At 41.7% G+C, this 20,615-nt stretch overlaps 1 protein-coding gene and 1 pseudogene across 2 annotated transcripts in view; both read left to right on the top strand.

Annotated features, from left to right (window-relative positions):
- Positions 1-11,912: 11,912 nt before the first annotated feature.
- LOC145553899 (carboxy-terminal kinesin 2-like) lies at positions 11,913-14,310 on the top strand. Its single transcript, XM_081613005.1, has 5 exons — positions 11,913-12,040; positions 13,087-13,225; positions 13,305-13,378; positions 13,531-13,606; positions 13,829-14,310. The coding sequence occupies exons 2-5, from the start codon at positions 13,163-13,165 to the stop codon at positions 13,883-13,885; spliced, it is 270 nt and encodes an 89-aa protein (XP_081469131.1). The 5' UTR covers positions 11,913-12,040; positions 13,087-13,162; the 3' UTR covers positions 13,886-14,310.
- A 3,335-nt stretch (positions 14,311-17,645) lies between these two features.
- Positions 17,646-20,615, top strand: part of LOC145553845 (zinc finger and BTB domain-containing protein 22-like) — an 11,339-nt pseudogene continuing 8,369 nt past the window's right edge. Inside the window, exons 1-3 of the transcript XR_014089886.1 lie at positions 17,646-18,460; positions 18,788-19,066; positions 19,938-20,611. The product of XR_014089886.1 is annotated as a zinc finger and BTB domain-containing protein 22-like (transcript). The remainder of the gene's footprint in view (positions 18,461-18,787; positions 19,067-19,937; positions 20,612-20,615) is intronic.

Genomic DNA, 20,615 nt, shown 5'->3' with positions numbered 1-20,615 from the left:
TTAACAAATACTTACCGTATGTTTGTTGTTAACAATTAAAAATTGTTGGAGGTTGTTGCCTTCTTAGATGATATATTTTCAAGCTGGGTTGAAGAACATGAGGTGAGGTTAATGAGGGTCCTCCAACGCATTGCTAATTTTGGTCTCAAACTGTCCCCTTCTAAATGCAAATTCTTTCAGACTTCTGTGAAGTATTTGAAGTATATCTGCACAGGGGATAATAGAACCTGATCCAGCTGCTGTAAAAGAATGGCTACATTAAACAATTCTGTCAATTAAAAATTGATTTCATTTGTCATTGATTGATCAAATTTTTTTTTCAAGAATGTCTCCCTATAGGTGCCCATTGTGCCATCATCGCACTCAAAAACTGGCTGGGCACCTGAAGGCAACTCATGGTGTCAGGAACTTGGAGGAGAGGCGGATCCTCGTCAGCTACGGGACAGGGCGAGTTAACATCAGGGGTCAGCCCTGTCCCGTAGAGGGGTGCGGCTATGCCGCATCCCGACTTGACATCCACCTCTCCTCCAAGTTCCACTCGGAGGTGGCCAGGTCGCTCCTTAGTGACTATATTCAAGGCGTCAAAAGGCGCGTCACAATCATGCGCCTGGCTGTCCTCCGTGCCGCGACTCCTGCTGTCCCGTTGATCACCACGTGGGACATCGACACACTTCAGGTACATTACACTGAATGAAAGGTTCTGAGTGAAACTCTAGAAACTGACTGCATGTTTGTTTGGATTGACAGGAACGTGAAAAAAGATTTGACATGATCTAGTAATTATATTTAAATCCTATCTGTGCTAAATATTTAATATTTACATAATTAACGTTATGTTTTTGACTGTTTGGATTTTAATGCAAAGTGGTAATTGTTTTGTAGATTTTCTTTTGATACTATACAATATTTATGTTCTTCAAACTACTTTTCATTCAAAACTTAATTCCTGTCGACATGTGTCAAGTTTATTTTAAACTAGAAATGAAAAATAAACAAGTTAATATTGTAGTAGTTGGATTATCTGTGTGCTTAGATTTTCTAACACTTAGATGTGTGGCTCTCCTTCAGCTTCCACACCTTGACTACTCTTGTTTTTTGTGTCTTTCTTGTAAGATTTTAGTCTCCTTTCTTCTGCCAGCTAACCAGCAGCTGACTCTTTCTTTTCTCTTTTGTGAGTTCTCTATTTTGACCGGTTTTTTGTCCTCTGTCTTCAGCCGAGTATGTCCCAGCGGCAGTCATGTCATCGAGGAGCGTTCTCACCAGCAGCAGCTCTGAGAATTCCCTGGACATGTCTCCTCTTCAGGTTTGTGATAAAGACTCTTCCTACATCTCAGTTTGATTCTGTCAGAAGCTGTAGAGAAAATACACTGCTCAAAAAAATAAAGGGAACACTTAAACAACACAATGTAAATCAAACTTCTGTGAAATCAAACTGTCCACTTAGGAAGCAACACTGATTGACCCGACGAGGGTCTCTGTTAATCGGTGTTGCTTCCTAAGTGGACAGTTTGATTTCACAGAAGTATGACTTACTTGGAGTTGTATTGTGGTGGTCCCTTTATTTTTTTTTGAGCAGTATACTTTTTCAGTTTTTTCATAAGTTTGTGTGCAGTTTGTTCATGAACCAGAATATGTTGAGAAAAGTCGAGCTCATACCACTTCCCCATGCTGGAGATTTTTAGTTTAATAGTAATAATAAATAAAATTACACAGGGGACATCAAGACCCAACAGTAGAGTCAGACGGTAATAAAATTAATCTGGTTGTGTGTTATTGTCCTGCAAACTTTGCTTTAATTCTACTTTTTTCTATTTAATCATTTAATCACATTTAATCACTTGACATCCACCTCCCCTCAAAGCCCACTCCCAGGTGAGACTTGTGGATTCAAGTTGGCCCACTATGCAGCTGAAGGACTTGAACCACAACTTCAAGCGGTGGATCAGAATCTTGGAGCAGGTATGTAAAAATCGATGACCACATTCAATGACCTACCTGTGTTCTCCTTTCCTGCAGGACTGACCTGCTTCTGGTATTGACTCCTTCCCTTCCGGTAGTCTGGCTGCCATTCCCCGCTGGTTGAGTGGCTGACGTCCGGGAGCGGTGGGTCCTGCTGGGGAATGGTCCCGGCAGGACCCGCCGCTCCCTGATGGAGGCGGTATCCCAGCGGGCGTGAGCGCTGGGAGACGGCAGCCATTGGGGAGCGAAGGGTCCTGCTGGGGAATGGTCCCCGCAGGACCCGCCTCTCCCTGTTGGCGGCCGTCTCCCAGCGAAGAATGGCAGCCAGACTACCAGAAGGGAACGAGTCAATACCAGAAGTGGTTCAGAAACTACCACCAGGGTGACTGAGAGCTCGCAGCCATGGGAGGTACCCACAGAGCCATAGGTCCAGGAGGGACCTGCCTCTGCTCCAGAGCCCGCCGTCCAGGAGGGACCTTCCTCTGCTCCAGAGCCCGCCGTCCAGGAGGGACCTTCCTCTGCTCCAGAGCCCGCCGTCCAGGAGGGACCTGCCTCTGCTCCAGAGCCCGCCGTCCAGGAGGGACCTGCCTCTGCTCCAGAGCCCGCCGTCCAGGAGGGACCTGCCTCTGCTCCAGAGCCCGCCGTCCAGGAGGGACCTGCCTCTGCTCCAGAGCCCGCCGTCCAGGAGGGACCTGCCGCAAAACTCATGTCCCCTCCTCCTGTCCGATGACTGCAGTCCGTTAGAACTTTTTTTGTCCAGCGTCGACGACGACGGTAGACGGTAGAGGAGGCGGACGAGCAACTTGAAGTTCTACTTTAAGGAAGTAGAACTTCCTTGAACTTTGTACGAGTGGCTTTTGTAACCATTTGTTTTTTGTTTTTTTTGTCATGTGAATTTCCCCTGCACTTAATTTTTTTTTTATTCCACTTATTAGGTTTGAAGTCTTTTTTTTTTTCTTTTTTTTTTTTTTACGTTTTTGCACGTTATTTTCTTTAATATTTTGCACTTTATTATAGTCCATCGAGTCTTTGTGTTTCATTTTTTCATACAAGTACTTGCATTTCCTTTTTTGCACTTGTATTATTGAGTCTTTTTGTGTTTTTGTTAATACATGTACTTGCCATGTCCTTTTTTTTGCACTTTATTTATAAATAAAAAAATGTGTCAAAATCAAAACTCTATCATTTAAAATGGCAACAATCCGGGAGCATTGTGTCGTGTTGGGTAAGTGCCTTCCTTCCTTTCCAAGACTTTTTTTTTTGTACATGAAGGGTTCTCTGCTCTGAGCATGTGTACCTCGAACCGGGGACTCCCTGCCGGCAGTGGCGGAGCTAGACTTTTAAAGTTGGGGGGGCCAGGACTACCTCTGGGGGGGCAAAATTTTAAATGTGTGTGTGCACATATATATAATTTAAAAAAATAACAACTGAATATTTGGTTAGTTTTTAAGCCCCTCTGTCATTTGACATGTTATAATTAACACCTTTGACTGGCGCACATGGAGACATGATACGCAGAGTTGATCGCAGAGGAAACTAAAATCAATCAAATTAAAGATCCTTTCTGAATATCATCTCATGGACACTGAACTAAATGCGTCTTTCTGACCGGGAGCTGACAGCGTGTTGAAGAGTTATGGACACCTTGGTTAGGAAGCTCTGATTGGACAGGTAATTTGACGGGTAACAATATTTCGGGTCGCACCAGAATTATTTGCCTGATGGTGGTTCGGGCTTCTAATGAGTTTACATTTAATGAGTTTGGAGCACACAGAGAAAACCTAAAGAGAATGTGATCTACTTATTGTAGTTTAAGTAGAGGAATAACAGCTGACTGTTGAGAGAGGAAAGAAATTAAAGTGCAGATCCGTTAGGCAGAAACAAGCGCAGAGCGCTGGGCAATAAATGCGCTTAAATGCTCCAATTAATCCCACATGAGATGACAAACGCCAAATATACAATATACAGTTACACTGCTTACGTTAATGATGTTTTAAAAACAAAAGCAGTAAAAACTTAACCTAGTTAATATGCCAGATTCCCTCCTCACCCTCATCTTGATGAGAACAGAGAGCAGTTCGCTGGTTTCTGTCCAGACTGTGATCAGCTGACCACTTGGTGCGCAGACAGTTTCAACTTTACGCACAGAGAACATCGTGGAGCTCATTATTAATCAGACTAAGAACAACATCAGTCAGAGGATCATCTCTGATCTGGACGATTTAACGGACCAGAGACTTTGGAGCTCCTAGCGCAGCTGATCCGCTTCTGCTGGTTTTTCTCCCGCAGAGGGAAGTGATGCGGGATCAGGAAACGATCAGAGTTCTGCCGTCTTCTAATCACGTCATTTCGTGAAATGTTACCTGATTTCAAAAACGTTCTAGCAGAGAAATAATAAATGTTTCGTTTGATGACTACAAATTGCAAATAATTTTTTTTTTTTTTTGACAGACAACAAAAAAACTCCAGCGCCACCTCTGCTCCAAACTAGGAACATTGTCGGCCCCTCTTCGGTTTTTTCTCTTTTTTGCGGAGGATCAATAAATAACTTATTGGTGTTTTACAACCACCAGGTATGAAGCGCTTTAGCCTTTGAGTTGCACCACAGCGCAGCATAACTGAAACACCCAGGAGAAGAATATCAGCTTGTTGTTATGAGTATAAAGGAGGCTGGTATCGCGCCTGATAAAAATCTATTTATTTATGTCATCACATGGACTTATATAAAGTTTTATACATTTTCTTTTCATATATTTATTATTGTTTTTCTTCTTTAGATATATTGACTTAGAATGATTCCAAATAATGTACAGGAATAACCTGGTGCCGTTACATTTCAATCATCAGGGGGGGCCACTGGGGGGCCAATCAGATGACAGGGGGAGCCATGGCCCCCCTGCCCCCCTCTGGCTACGCCACTGCTCACAACGTCATGTGAGAATCACAAGCAAAACTTTGAGTCAAACAAAAACTTAGAATATCAAGAAAAGATTTATGACATGCACAAATAAGTTTGTTTAACAAAAACAATCACTGAGACATGAGACTGCTGTTCATGAGACAAATGTGTGATTTAAATGTTTAAAAAGGTTTTTTTAAGCAAAACTCAGTAGGCTTTTCTCATGGTGACATGCATTAACAATTCAATTTTTGCTTTTGTTTTTTTCTTTTTTCTGCAGTTCCACCTTAAAGTTTGATGCAGCTCTGCTTTCCTGATTGGACCGTCTTCATCTCCACTGCAGCAAACAGGAAGCTCTTTTTAGAGATTACAGTCCACTAATCTGTAATCTATAAAAAGATTACAAGGGCACAAAGGTGGCTTTGTGCCCTTGTTTATATTTTTAATAGTGTAATTATGTAAAGACAAAATATGTAAACCAGAGCTAGACCACCAGTTCTGATTTACAAAATAGACCTGCAGAACGAAATTACTAATAGAATATCTTACATATGCATAGTGTTATGCTCTATGTAGAGATTTCCTTTAGCTCTGATTGTATGTCTCACAATTGTGTAATTTATCATTGTTTATTAAACTCTGAAAGCTGAGAGGCTGTTAATATTCTGTCCTAGAAGGCGGTTAGATGGGCCCTTTTTTGTTGTTGAGCACCTGCCCCTGTACTGGTCTCTGTACGGCCCTGGCCATATCTCTCTCGTAGCTAATACTAGGGACATTCTGTCATGTGTGCGTGGTTGTAGGTGAGGAAGACGCCGGTAAACCCAGGTAGTAATGAGGAAATTATGTATTTAATAAAGAATCAGGAACAAACTCAGAAAGACATGCGGCACTGCAAACGGACAGAAGAACGATGAACTAATGACGAGGACCCAACGAAGGACAGAGACAACAGGTGGGGTTAAATACACAGGGAAGCTAATCAGAAAGACATGGACACGCTGGAGGGACTATGTCTCTCGGCTGGCATGGGAACGCCTTGGGATTCCCCCGAAGGAGCTGGAAGAAGTGGCTGAGGAGGGAAGTCTGGGCCTCCCTTCTGAAGCTGAAAACCTATCTATCGTTTTTGTAGGGAAACTGGAGCACCCAGAGAAAACCTATCTATCTATCTATCCATCCATCCATTTTCTTCAGGTCATGGGGGCAGCAGCCTAAGTAGGGAGGCACAAACTTCCCTCTCCTAAGCCACTTTGGTCAGCTCCTCCGGGGGATTCCCATCACATTCCTTGGCCAGCTGAGAAACAGCTATTCTGTTATTCTGGGACTGGAAATGGACGGGAATTTTACTCTTTTATTTTGCTGTTGGTGATCCTCAGCAAAGTGCACAGAGGTGGATTTGAGTAAAGGTAATGTGACAGGCTTCCTAACTTTCTGACTACTCAGTATATGTCTGTTTCTTGTGTCGTCATGTTGGTCAGCAGTACCCACCGATCTTCTTGCAGATCTTCTTGCAGACTCTGCCAGGGAGGAACTTCTCCCTGGCAGAGTCTGGTGGCTTGGCTTACTGTTTTCAGCTCCACACACTCTGTCTAATTCCATCAAGGTCTGCATGTTTTTCCTTTCAATCTCACACAGTTCCTTTTTCTCCTGCCGTTTGAGTTGAATCTGGGAATCCCAAGAATTAGTCAGACTCTTTATAGCTGCAGCTTTTTTCTCTTTCTCCAGTTTTTCACGCTTTTGCTCTGCAGATTCCCGCTCTTTCCTTTCTTTCAGTAACTTATCCTCCATAAAAGCCCGTTTTTTAGCTTCTTCCTTCTTTGTAAGTGACAGTTGGTCGTACACAATTTTTTTACGTATTTCACGAATTCTGTCCTTATCAGGAATGTCGCAGTCACTCTCATAGTCTAGAAAGCCAGATTCATACTGAACATCTCTTTCTTGCTTAGTTACACTGTGCTGTATTTCCCACTGCATTATTACTAAATTTTCCGTATGTTTTTTAGTCTCGTCCTGTGTCTTCAGTTTCTGCTGGGGATCCTTCTTCTGTCTCCTGGCTACAATTTCCTCAGCTGGATATCCAGGAAGCACCCCTTCCCTTTCAGCCCTGTCCATTTCCCTCTTCTGTTCCTGTTTATTTTCATAACTAGCGAAGACTTTATCAGCCAGAGTCTTTGGCTTTGGAGTTTCCTTCTTCTGCTGATGTGCTTCATGTAGCATTTTGGCAACCTTCTCTTTAGCCATGCTGTTGCATAGCTTCTTTTGCAAAACAGAGTCGTAGGCAGCTTCTTTCCTCAATATATCCTGTAAATTGTCATCCACAGTCTTCTTTTGGTCTTCCATGTTTGGCTCAGTCTCATTCTGCCTCCAAAAAAAATTTCAGTCTTTCTCTTTCTTCTGTCTCCTGATCTCAATTTCATCAATTTGATGCAGTCTATCTGACTCCATTGTGGCAGCCATTTGTTGCCTTTCATGTTCCGCTATTTTCTTCTTATTCTGTTTATTGGCCTAACTGCTGCTTAACCCTCTCTTGAAATTGCTTTTCCTCCAAAAGAGCAAAGTTTGCAGCTTCCTTCTTCTTGATATTATCCAGATTTTCATAAACAATCTGCTTACATTCCTCTAAGGAATTCAACTTTTGGTCCCTCATGTTTTGCTCAGTCTTGTCCTGTGTTCTGAGTTTCTGCTGCTTCTTCTGTTTCTTCTTCTCAACGTCCTCCGTTCGATGCGACTGCTCTGATTCCATCAAGGAATCAGACCCTTTATTTATGATCTTGTCCATTTCAATCTGCTTTTGCCGTTTGTATTCAACTTGATCATCCCATGCATCAGTCAAATACTTTTGCATTTTGACTTTCTTTTCTTTCTCCTGTTTGTCAAGTAACTTTTGGGCAAACTCCTGCTTAGTTTTTTCTTGATTAAGCTTTTTCTCCTCAACAGCTTCTTTGACATATTCTTTTCTCCTTATATTCTCTATATTTTCATAGGCCATCTTCTTACATTTCTCTTGAAATTTAACCTGCTCGTGAACATTTTTCTCCCTCTCATCATGTACATATTCTGACCGTTTGCCTTCACTAACTCTGAGTGTTTGCCTTGGCTTTACCAATCGTTCCTCTGCCTTCTCTCTAACCTGTTTGTTGAGTTTTTGTTCATTTCTACGTGACAAAGACTTTTTAAACTGTATGCCATGTTTGTCCATTCCAGAATCCTCATTGGAAAGGACAATGAGTTTTGGACAACCTCTCAACTTGTCAGCTCTAAACTTGTCCACATCCGTGGACAAGTTGAGAAGTTTTTGCCCATCTCTGTCAATTTGCAGCAACGTTTTTGATGGAGTTTTCTCCCGCTTGTCTCTCCAGTTTTGCACATCCCGTGCGTAGGCATTCGTTGGTCTTGGCTTTGTTAAGGAAGAATTTTTATATTACTGGTAAATTTAGAAAAACTCTGGCTCTGATACTTCCTTTTGATCCCGGGTTCTCTCGCGTGGCCACGTGCGGGGACAAAAACACAACAATGCGTGTTGACGTCACAGAATTACAGGATTTAATCCAATCAGAAGAAAATATAAGATAGTACAGGAAACTGAAGAAACACAGACACAAACATTGTTACCTGAGACAAGAAGACATAGAAATATCAAGGACGTCCTTGGAGAAAGAGCTGGTGCAGAAGTAAAATAAATCAGCTTTTTTTCTGAATTGTTTCCCTTGTGCACAAACTTTTATACCTGTAGGTGTGTTTTCCTCTTTAATGTATTCAAATAAGGCGTATCTCTACTTGACCAATTGGAAGGCATCTCTGGCTCTTTTAAATTTAGAAAAAGTCCCGCAATTTGTTGACAAGATCAAACACCTTTTGTTAAATAAGGTAGAAGCAGGCTCTCCGAATTCATGGTGGTTTATGGCTTTTCACAGATCAGTGTGAAAAGCTAGAACTTCCTACTGATTGTTTCCCAACAGACAAAGAGCAGATCAGAGATCTTGACAAACCATCTGCTTTAACTACAGTAAAATAAAGATCAATAGGTCAGACTATGTTATAAATTTTAAAACTATAATTATGGTATTTCAATCAAGTCATGATAAATTCTAAAACTAACTTATTTTAAATGTATTTTCTTAACGCTATCCGGCTCTACAGCCGTCTGGGCCAAGAGAAACAAATGCAGGAACCTCACAGGTAGCTGTGAAATTCTGGTTTCTCTTCTGCTCTGCCAGGAACAAACCTTTAATACTGTACTTTTAATTCAATGAAAAGTTCTCCAAAAACCCAATTTGTTCTTCTGCACTCAGCATCTCCAAAGTTTAGTCCTGATATCAAACCAAAAGAAATAGACAATATTAACAGAAAATAATGAAGTACAATTCCTGTTTCTAATTAGGAATTAGAAACAAATAGGAATTAAGACATTCATTCACCATAAACCTAAGTATTTTCTAATACTAAACAAAACATTTTCATGTGATTCTAATATAGTCAGAAATAATACAATTTCAAATACATTCATCATTGACTAAATTCATTCTAAAACAAGATAATAGAATTTTCAGTCAAAACATTAATAACTAAGAAAAATGTCTTACAAATTAACTGTTAGTGATTTAAAACATTTTATGTTCAGTTTTTTTGCCCCATGTCAGATGTTAGTTTGGAAGACTTTCATCCTGGTTACGTGAACCGACCAAAGTTCCCTTTCTCAGAGTAATTCAAGTGATACTGTCCTCCACCTTCCTGCATATGTTGATTTATGACCTCCTGTCTTTAATGATAAGACCCCAGGGGTCTGAGCCGAAATTCTCTTGCAGATCCTCTATTCTCCTTTGTACTTTAAATACTTAACCCAGCAATAGTTCTTCTGGTTTTAAATCACTAACACAAACCTGTTCAAACTTAAGAAATTTGTTCTAAAAGGTTTAAACTGTGTTAAACACTAAAAATAGTCATTTTTCCTCAACAAAACCAAACTCCTGTTTTTCCGTGGGTATTGTGAGTTAAAATGACTGTCGAGTTTGTCGTGTTAAATGAAATATTTCATTTTCATCTATGTTCATGAGGTGCTTATTATTTTATGGAGTTATATTCCTGATAAAAATCTTAAGTGTTGTTTTAAAATGGAGCTGACTGTACTTTGTTACTAGGGAAACTCCCGGGCTTTAGAGTTTCAGAGCTGCTGCGGAGCAAAGACGTGCCAGTCTCTGCACACAAATATAGAGCTCTATATGAAGTTTTGTTTTTTTTTGCTGGCCAGCTTATTTTAATTTAATTTAATTTTTTACCAAGGACCCTGAAAGGATTCCTTATGACCTAAATGTTTTGTTTTTCTTTTCTCTTTGTGGGTTTTCCAGGAAACTATGACAAAGTGTTGAAACAAAGTTGGATGTGTTTCAGTCCAGTAATTTGTAATAAATAAACTGGTTGATAGTAAACTGCTGTCTGAACCCGAGTAAATTCTGTTCTTTTGTTACACTTCCATTATTATTTTTGAGATACTTGCATTTACTTTATTTATATGCATATTAAAATTACCTTTTCTAAATACATTTCACTCAAATATCTAAACTTACTCCAATCTGCCTTATTAAAGTTTAATCTCTCCCCACTCTTTTTATACTAATTTCCAATTATTCCTACCGTTATAATTATAGTATAATGATCACTTCCTACTGTATTTCTTTATCAGTCTTGTGAAGTCTCCGAGAGAAGGTGAAGTCCTTCCCACTTCCTGCGTCACACGCACCTGTGTCCAATTAAATTAGCTGTTAATTGAAAAGAGGTGAGAGAGGAGCAGGAGTTCCTCAGACACAGACAGACAGCAGAACAGAGTCGCGGCACCACCAACATACTCCCCAAAAGAGTAAGTTTTTATTTAATGTTAAATGTGATGTGATGTTTGGAATAGAAGCGGGTTTAATGTGCAACTTTACCATTCAATGGTGAGTTAATGTAACTTTGAAAGCAGAAAACGTTCGAATTCGTAACAGTGTGGAAACGCCTGTTTGCTCCACGATAGCTTGCTACCAAGTGGGCTGGTTGGCACATCCAGGGTAGCCCGCCAGCTGCTCACTTGGTAGCAAGCTACCCTGGATGTGACGCATAACTGTTATGCTTAACAAATACTTGCCGTATGTTTGTTGTTAACAATTAAAATTGTTTCAGACTTCTGTGAAATATTGAAGTATATCTGCACAGGGGATAATAGAACCTGATCCAGCTGCTGTAAAAGAATGGCTACATTAAACAATTCTGTCAATTAAAATTGATTTCATTTGTCATTGATTGATCAAATTCTTTTTCAAGAATGTCTTTTAGATGCCCCATCTGTTTCAACTGCACCTCGAAACTGGCTCTTCACCTGAAGACAGACCATTGTGTGGAGAACTTGGAGAGGCGGATCCTCGTCAACTACGGGACAGGGCTGTCCCCTGACCCGAGGGGTGCGGCTATGCCGCATTCCGGCTTGACATCCACCTCTCCGAGTTGGCCAGGTCGCTCCTCAGTGACATTATTCAAGGCGTTAAGAGGCACGTCACTGAGGAGCGCCTGGCTGTCCTCCGTGCCGCCAGCCCTACAGTGCCATGCTGACCACCTGGGACATCGAAGCACTTGAGCTACATTACACTGAATGAAAGGTTCTGAGTCAAACTCTAGAAACTGACTGCATGTTTGTTTGGATTGACAGGAACGTAAAAAAGATTTGACATGATCTAGTAATTATATTTAAATCCTATCTGTGCTAAATATTTAATATTTACATAATTAACGTTAGGTTTTTGACTGTTTGGATGCAAAGTGGTAATAGTTTTGTAGATTTTCTTTTGATGCTATACAATATTTATGTTCAAACTACTTTTCATTCAAAACTTAATTCATGTCGACATGTGTCAAGTTTATTTTAAACTAGAAATGAAAAATAACAAGTTAATATTGTAGTAGTTGGATTATCTGTGTGCTTAGATTTTCTAACTCCTCTTGTTTTTTGTGTCTTTCTTGTAAGATTTTAGTCTCCTTTCTTCTGCCAGCTAACCAGCAGCTGACTCTTTCTTTTCTCTTTTGTGAGTTCTCTATTTTGACCGGTTTTTTGTCCTCTGTCTTCAGCCGAGTATGTCCCGACTGCCAGTCATGTCATCGAGGAGCGTTCTCACCAGCAGCAGCTCTGAGAATTCCCTGGACATGGCTCCTCTTCAGGTTGTGATAAGACTCTTCCTACATCTCAGTTTGATTCTGTCAGAAGCTGTAGAGAAATACACTGCTCAAAAAAATAAAGGGAACACTTAAACAACACAATGTAAATCAAACTTCTGTGAAATCAAACTGTCCACTTAGGAAGCAACACCGATTAACAGAGACCCTCGTCGGGTCAATCGGTGTTGCTTCCTAAGTGGACAGTTTGATTTCACAGAAGTTTGATTTACTTGGAGTTGTATTGTGGTGGTCCCTTTAGTTTTTTGAGCAGTATACTTTTTCAGTTTTTTCATAAGTTTGTGTGCAGTTTGTTCATGAACCAGAATATGTTGAGAAAAGTCGAGCTCATACCACTTCCCATGCTGGAGATTTTAGTTTAATAGTAATAATAAATAAATTACACAGGGGACATCAAGACCCAACAGTAGAGTCAGACGGTAATAAATTAATCTGGTTGTGTGTGTTATTGTCCTGCAAACTTTGCTTTAATTCTACTTTTTTCTATTTAATCATAAAAATCATAGTCAGGCAGAAAGAGAGTCATGAACGGGAAGAGCTGGTTTCCTGAAGAAAGGGAAGTTTCTATCTTGCATCAGTATAAAAATAGTTATCAGACGTCCTTCATTTGGAAAGCTGGAATCCTTTTGGAGATGTTGGAGTTTAGACATTCTAAATGATTTTTGTTTTGTACTTGGACCAGAAAATGTATCCATACTTGATAATGTATGGGAAGATTGATTTAGTTATGCTAGCCACCATGCCAATGACTATTACTGCTAAATGATGATAAAAGATGATTAAGTTTTAACTTTAAAGCTTTTCTCTCCTTTGATTTCTACTCCTGATATAAATACATAAAAAGAGAAATCATTTAAAAGTTTACATACGTTTCTGTATTAATCCTAACAGAAATGTTGATATTGACAATTAAAACTTTATAAAACAGAGACTATAAATCGGCTCCTGAATTTAGCTGCTGCTCCTGTTCTGATGTTTGAACCAAATAGTTTCCTGACTGATCCTCCTCCGCGTTGTTTCCATGGTTACAGCCACTCTTTGCCTGGTGGACCTGGCCGCAGCGAGCGACTGGTGAAGAGTCAGTCTCAGGGAGAGCGCTTCAAGGAGATGACGTCCATCAACAGCTCCCTGTCCAACCTGGGCATCGTCATCACTTCTCTGGCCAACAAGGTGTGTGAGACCCGAAGTCATTTATTCACAACATGAGCCAGTTTTCATTCTGCTTCTAAAACAAAACTAACCGTTTCAGGAGAGCCACGTCCCATACAGGAACTCCAAGCTGACCTACCTGCTGCAGAACTGCCTGGGAGGAAACAGCAAAACGTGAGTTCTTCATCATCGACCCTGCAAAGTCACTCATCTGTTTAAAAAGGATTTATTTAAAAGATATTAATCAGATTAACTGTAGGAACATCGGTCGTGTTGTTGTGACTTTGAAAGCAGGTTTCTGATCACTTTTATTGTTTCGGCTCCAGGTTGATGTTCGTGAACATTTCTCCAGAGTCGGACAGCTTTGGAGAAACACTCAACTCTCTGAGGTTTGCCAGCAAGGTCAGTCAGTTTGGTCTGAATTATTTACCACAGACGTTATTTCACTAAAACATTTAGTCAGTTTGTTGACACATGGCTGATATTGGGGCTTTTATTATTCAGTGATTCATAGTTGGATGAATCATGTTCATCACCATCCTGATGAGTTTCTGTTTAAATAGAGCTTCATGTTCAGTTCTGCCATAAAAGCTTTTTTTAATTTTTGTTTTGCTGTTTTTCCAGGTGAACGATTGCGTCATTGGGACAGCGAGTTCCAACAAGATCAAAGTTTTTACATAAACATGTCATTTCTTCTATTACTATAATCAATCTGTAAGATATTTGCACTCCGTTTCTCTTTGTTGTTTTGAGTTTAATCTGGGGCCAAATTCATGAATGAAAGCTGGTAAATTCTCAGGGCCTCTCAATAATAACAAACAGGTTTTAATGTTGTTTTTTCTCACCAATCTGTAAATTGTGCCTCATGTAAATATTTGTCTGTTTTTAACCGCTTAAGTTTTGGCTTGCATTAAATATCCATGACTGATGTTTTTAAGAAACGGGTCCATTTTATTTATTTCTGATCTTTTAAGTACAAATAAATGTATTGATGTCTTTACTCTTATCGTTCAATTTCTATAACTAATAGTCTGGTTCAACCTGCAGCAACAATAGATATTTATTACTAAACTAGATTTAAACTGTTGTAAAGTTTTTACTATTTGTGTTTTTCCATTTATAGTATGTTTGCTGTTATAAGAACTTTTGTTTTTTTTTTTATCAAATTCTGACTTATGTGCATCAAAAAATTGTCATTAAAATGTCCCACTTTGACTGGTTTTGAGTAAGACTTATTTTAACTAAAACATATTTAAAATATGTCATAACTCGTATAGCAGTTATTGGGATCATACAACAGCAAGATTTTGCTCAGTTGTGGTTTAAACTGGAGCCATTTTTTTTGACAAAGTATGAGAGCTACATGACTCAAGAATTTTTAAATATAAATTGCAACATTAAAGGTTTTTACTTTCAAGAATAAAGTGGCTTTAACGGATTTCAAAACAAAAGTAAATTGAGGATTTATGTCGGATTTTAAAATATTTCACAACAAACTCAATGGTACAGATAAATAGTTGCAATATTTGATTTACAGGTGTAAAATAGAAGAGGGATGAATTTCTTTTTTTTTTTTTTTTAATTCTGCAGCGGAAATCCGTACTTCTTTACCCAGCTGTAATTTTACTCTGGACATTTGTCAGTGGGAAGATCTGACTAGTTCCTTTAAAAATATGTGAAAATAAAATTCTTGGTGATAGTTTTATGTATTTCCATATTCTTTCTGATTATCAGGGTCTTTATTAAAGCTTACTTTAAATATGTGATTTTCTGTCGGCCAAAGTCTGGCCCGCCTGTCTGGAGTGGCCTTAAGGCGTAGAGTCCGCTGTCTGCAGCCGCAGGGATCCGACGGGCAGCGGGTTCGGTGAAAATGCGCCAGGAAGTTCTGGTTCTGGGTGACCTGGCAGCGGTTTCTGCCCTCGGCTCAACCACACCGGACCTCTGAGGGGTGCAGGGACTGAAACGGTGAGCCGAACCTGCTGCTTTTACCTCAGCCTGGTGAGCTAACTGCGGCTAGCAGGCTAACCTCACAGCTGTAGTGATGGAGTCTGACGCTGTTCCAGATGTTTCACAGATGTCTGTCTCTCTGTCAGACTGGAGCTGACAGTCTCACTCAGGACATGATAACAGCTCAGTCTGGGGATGTGCAGCTCTCTAAGTGCCACTTGACTCTGGTTTTAGGCTGGTTTTCTCATGCACTCTGCAGTAAAGTGTTATTATCAGTGGAGAACCTGCAGAGATGTGCAGCTTTCTGTAAGTCACCTGTTCAACTAGAACAACACTGTGCTGTCAGTAAGTATGATCTGCTGCTTTGTGTCTGATGGGTGATGCATGACATGCAATAGAAATGACATATTTGGCTGCAGGACATGAAACTCCTGATTATAAGGAATGAGTCTGTTGAGTGATCATCTGCAGATATTTCAGTTAATGTTGATCATATTTAATATTAAGAACAGTTTGATTCTGTATATTTTGGTTAATGCAACCACAGAATGCATGCACTGGTTAGTGTTAAATATTCTTCAGCTGAACTGAAGGAAACAATACTTTAGCTTCAAAGCAGCAATTATTTGTTTTGAAGCTTAATTTTCTAGTGGAAGAGACTGGCAGCTGAATAGGGATGGGAATGTAACTGAACAAATTCTGCATAAAGATTGCATGCTCTCCTTGTGCATGCATGGGTTCTCTCCAGGTACTCTAACGTCCTCTGACGTCCGTAAACATGTCTCTTTCTTTAACTGGTTTCTTACAATTTATCTTAGAGATGAGTGTGAGTGGTGACCATTGCAAAGTGTAGCTGGTGTTTCGTACGATGACAAAGCTCAGGATCCCTTGTGATGAGATTGAAATGCAAACACAGGAGAAAAAACATGATGTGACACAAGGTAGAAGGAAAACAAAAGGTGTATCAGAACAAAGCCTTGTGGTACGCCCATGAGAGGTCAGGAGAAGAGAAAATAAATCATTAATGCTGACTCATTAAACTTCCAAGATTTTGAAGCTTGATGGTTTCAGACTCCAGGATCCTGACAGTTCTTCCTCCTGCAGATGCAGTCGGTTCCCATGGAGGTGGGGAGCAGCAGCAGCTCAGGCGGGTCACTGGTGGAGGTCAGCTTCCCCGGCGCTCAGACTCGGTGCTGGACAGCCTCAACCGGCAGAGAGAGGACGGCAGTCTCTGCGATCTGTCCATCCACGTTCAGGGACCGTCTTCAAGGCGCACCGCTGCGTCCTGGCCGCGTCCTCGCCCTACTTCATGATCAGGTGGGCGAGTTTGACCCAAATGGTTCTGAGACGTATCTCAGAACCATGTGGGAGCAATAATAAAGGAAGATATGAATGCTAATAAGCAAATTAGTTGATTTTCTGCGAATCATAAATAAATGATAAGTTTTTATTCTTCTGGTGGTAATAAACTATGATCTGCTTTATTTTTCAACCATATTTACTTAAAATGAACATTTTTTAGGGCTGCACAGTGGCGCAGTTGGTAGAGCTGTTGCCTTGCAGCAAGAAGGTTCTGGGTTCGATTCCCGGCCCCGGTCTTTCTGCATGGAGTTTGCATGTTCTCCCTGTGCATGGTGGGTTTCTCCGGGTACTCCGGTTTCCTCCACAGTCCAAAAACATGACTGTTAGATTAATTGGCCTCTCCAAGTTGCCCCTAGGTGTGTGTGTGTGTGCATGGTTGTGTGTCCTGTGTGTCTCTGTGTTGCCCTGCAACAGACTGGTGACCTGTCCAGGGTGACCCCGCCTCTCGCCCGGAACATTAGTCGGAGAGGCACCAGCAACCCTCCCGACCCCACTAAGGGACAAGGGTGCAAGAAAATGGATGGATGAACATTTTTTAAATAGGGCTGGAAGATATAAACCTAATTCTTTATCACAATATTTTATAGTAATATTGTGATGATACAAATTACAGTAAAAACTATTTATTGCTTATTTTATGTAACTATAGTTGAGACTGCATGATATAGCCTCACAATTACAAAGTTTTTTAAGACACCAGTCACATTAAGAAGTGTGATTTGTTTAAATAAAATCCACACATTTAATCATATTTTCATATTTATTGATACCCCTTCATAGAACAAACAGTATAAATAGTAAAACTAACTATATGACCAGTTTTGGGGGATTCTTAATATAATTAATTGGAATTTGTTGTGACAATGATAAATCAAACTATTCCAATAAATAATAAATGACATGATAAATTCCTACCTATAGTTGCCCCTTGTATGTTTTATCCTATTGATTTCATGCTAAACTTTTGTACATTCACAGAATATTTATCTAAATTATTTTTGCTATTTTCAAAATGTTTTTATTTCCAACCTTCGACTTTCCAATAAATGCTTTACAAATTTGGCGCCCTCTAGTGACGATAAAAATACTGACGTGGTTTTGGGGAATGTAAACATCATTTATTGGAATTTATTGGGACAATAATAAATCAAATTCTTATCATGATAAATGTATTATAAATGATGAATACCCTCTCCTACCTTGAAGCAGCCTAACCCTGACCTTCTGACGACCTTCTGACCTTTTCCAGGTGCTGCTGAAGAACATGTCGACGGTCTCCATCCCCGCGGTGATGGACCCGCTGGCGTTCGAGAGCGTCCTGAGCTGCGCCTACACCGGCCAGCTGCGGATGCTGCGTGACGACATCGTTAACTACCTCACGGTGGGCAGCGTGCTGCAGATGTGGCACATCGTGGACAAATGCACCGAGCTGCTGAAGGAGGGCCGCGCCGCGGCGGCAGGAGGAGGAGGAGGAGCAGCGCAGGACGCAGCAGGTGGAGGCAGCAGCTCGGCCAATCCCGGCTGCAGCAGCAGCAACAGTGAAGCTGGTGGAACTGGGAGCACAGATGGCGTCCCGGTTGTAGAGCCCAACGACCCCCAGAGGGTCCCCCAACCATCCAGCCGGCCCTCGTGAGCGAGAGCCAGTCGCCCAGCAGCACCAACTACTTCAGCCCCGAGACGGGAGCAGCTTTCTGGGGGAGGAGCAGCGGCTGGGGGGCCTCTGTGGAGGGAGGCAGGGCCAGTAACACCCCCAGCTACTGCACCCCATCAGGGGGAGAGGAGGCCCTGCTCATAGAGGAAGAGGAGGAGGAGGAGGAAGAGGAGGAGGTCATGTACCACCACAGGAAGAGAGGAAGAGGAGGAGGCAGTGGGAGGAGGAAGAAAGTGAGCTCAGTGTTGGAGCAGGAGGTCGGAGTCAGCGACAGCTTCGGCGTTTCCTCCTATCAGGTCAAGTTTGAGTGAGACGCAGTAATTATGATTAATGAAATAATCTTTAACTAGTCAGTGCAGTAATTAAGAAATGTACCAAAAACACTAAAAGAATGCTGTTATTGCATTTTAGGCAATAAAATGTTCATTTTTATTATTTAAAAGAGGAATTATTTGTTTATTGGCTTCTTTTAATGTATTTTTAATATTGTGTAAAAAGACTTAATTGAAAAATTTGCAGAATGTGGCAATTTTTTTGTCCCACTGATCATCAGAATAATCGATAACTAAAATAATCTTTACTTTAATAATAACTAACAGGCCGTATTTTCCGTCCCTCTGCAGGACGGGGAGGACTCTGAGGCGGCGCTGCAGAAGCGTCCCGCCTACAGCCAGCCCAGCATCATGCCACGCAAGCAGTGGGTGGTGGTGAAGACGGAGCGGACGGAGGACGACGACCTGATCGTCGTGTCCGGAGAGGAGGGCGGTGAGGATGAGGAGGACGAAGACGAGAGGGACATGGAGCTGGTTAGAGAGCGGGAGAGAGCGAACTTCAACATCTCCAACATCAGGAGCCTTTCAGCGGAGCTGGCGGTCCGAGCGGAGAGCGACATGGACTCACAGGTCAGCCGGTACCAGAGTCCGGTTCCTCCTGTAATCTGAAACTAATTGTAGATTGTAATTTTGTGTTTACAAAAAACTATCTGAAAAGTGTGGCATTCTTTTTTATTCGGCCTCCTTTATTCTGATACCCCTGAAGTAAACAGAGACCATGTTTAGTTCTACACCATATTTTTTATTTTAGTTTGTGTAAGATAATCAAAACCTGGGAATTTAGTTAAATATTTTGAGGATGTACAAGATAATAATATCTTGCAATATGTAACTTTTATTTAAAAAAGATTTTTACATATTTGTTAAAACTCTCCATGTTGTTACAGTTTGTTATGAGACAGATAATCTGTGAAAGATCGATTTCCTCCTTGAGCTACTGCCTGAAGCAAGGCACCAATCCCTACCAAAACAACCAATCAGAGCCAGGAGGCGGGTCTTAGCGCTGTCAATCAATCTCGTGTACTCACTGCTCAACATGTTAATGGGAGAGAAACAATTTACCGTTACAAGAAAACTCCTCATCATTGGTGGCCATGCTAACTAGCCTGAGCATTCACAATAGGCTATGCTAGCAGTGACAAAGGGAGGGTGATTGACAGCGATAAGACCCGCCTCCTGGCTCTGATTGGTTGATTCTAGTTGGTGCTGGAAGAGTTAATATTTTTTCACAGATTATCTGTCTCATTCAACACTGACACAGCATGATGACATTTCAACAAATATGTAAAAAACAATTTGTAGAAGTTACAGACTACAGCTTTAACGTGCCATCAGTATGGTGAAGCATGGCAGTGGCAGCATGATGCTGTGGGCCTGCTTTTCTAGAATCAGTTTTATAATTTCATTTGTAACAGATCTGACCTCTGACCTTTGCCTGCAGGTGGATTACTGCCAGTCATCAGAGGACTACCTAAAGTTTGAGGGCAGCCTGATCGAGCAGACTTTAGCCCAGCACCTCCATGACAGCGCTGTGGGTCAGAACCAGAGCGCCAACCGGGCCGTGTCGGCCCTGCTGGGTCAGGTCCAGTCCGCGGCCTCGGCCCGGGCACAGCTCTTCCCTCTGGACATGCAGGGGAACCAGATCCTGCTGTACAGCCAGGCGTCCGGCCTCGCTCTGGACCCGGCCGCGCCGCCGCTTGGCGTGGCCTCCGGCATGATGGGCGGAGCCTCTTTCAAAACGCCCGGCCTGGAGCACGGCGCCGTCCAGCTGCAGACCGGATTGGGTCCGGACGGTTCTGACAGTGGCGGGGTCGGAGCGGAGCCGGCGGCGGCTCCGGGGGAACCACAAAGGTGTTCATGTGTCACTGTGGGAAAACCTTCACCCACAAGAGCATGCGGGACCGGCACATCAACATGCACCTGGACCTGCGGCCGTTCCACTGCCCCGTCTGCGCCAAGAAGTTCAAGATGAAGCACCACCTGACGGAGCACATGAAGACCCACACCGGCCTCAAGCCCTACGACTGCCTGGGCTGCGGCAAGAAGTTCATGTGGCGCGACAGCTTCATGAGGCACCGCTCGCACTGCGAGAGGCGCGGCGCCGACGGCGACACAGCAG

Source organism: Poecilia reticulata, chromosome 11 (genome assembly GCF_904066995.2).
Source record: "Poecilia reticulata chromosome 11, P_reticulata-male-v2, whole genome shotgun sequence".
In the NCBI taxonomy this organism is placed as follows: Eukaryota; Metazoa; Chordata; class Actinopteri; order Cyprinodontiformes; family Poeciliidae; genus Poecilia; species Poecilia reticulata.
This window is presented reverse-complemented; position numbering and strand designations above follow the sequence as displayed.

Coding starts and splice junctions, on each gene's coding strand:
- LOC145553899 (XM_081613005.1), top strand. CDS start 13,163: ATGACGTCCATCAACAGCTCCCTGTCCAACCTGGGCATCGTCATCACT. Junction 13,226..13,304: donor TCACTTCTCTGGCCAACAAG/GTGTGTGAGACC, acceptor TAACCGTTTCAG/GAGAGCCACGTCCCATACAG. Junction 13,379..13,530: donor CTGGGAGGAAACAGCAAAAC/GTGAGTTCTTCA, acceptor TTTCGGCTCCAG/GTTGATGTTCGTGAACATTT.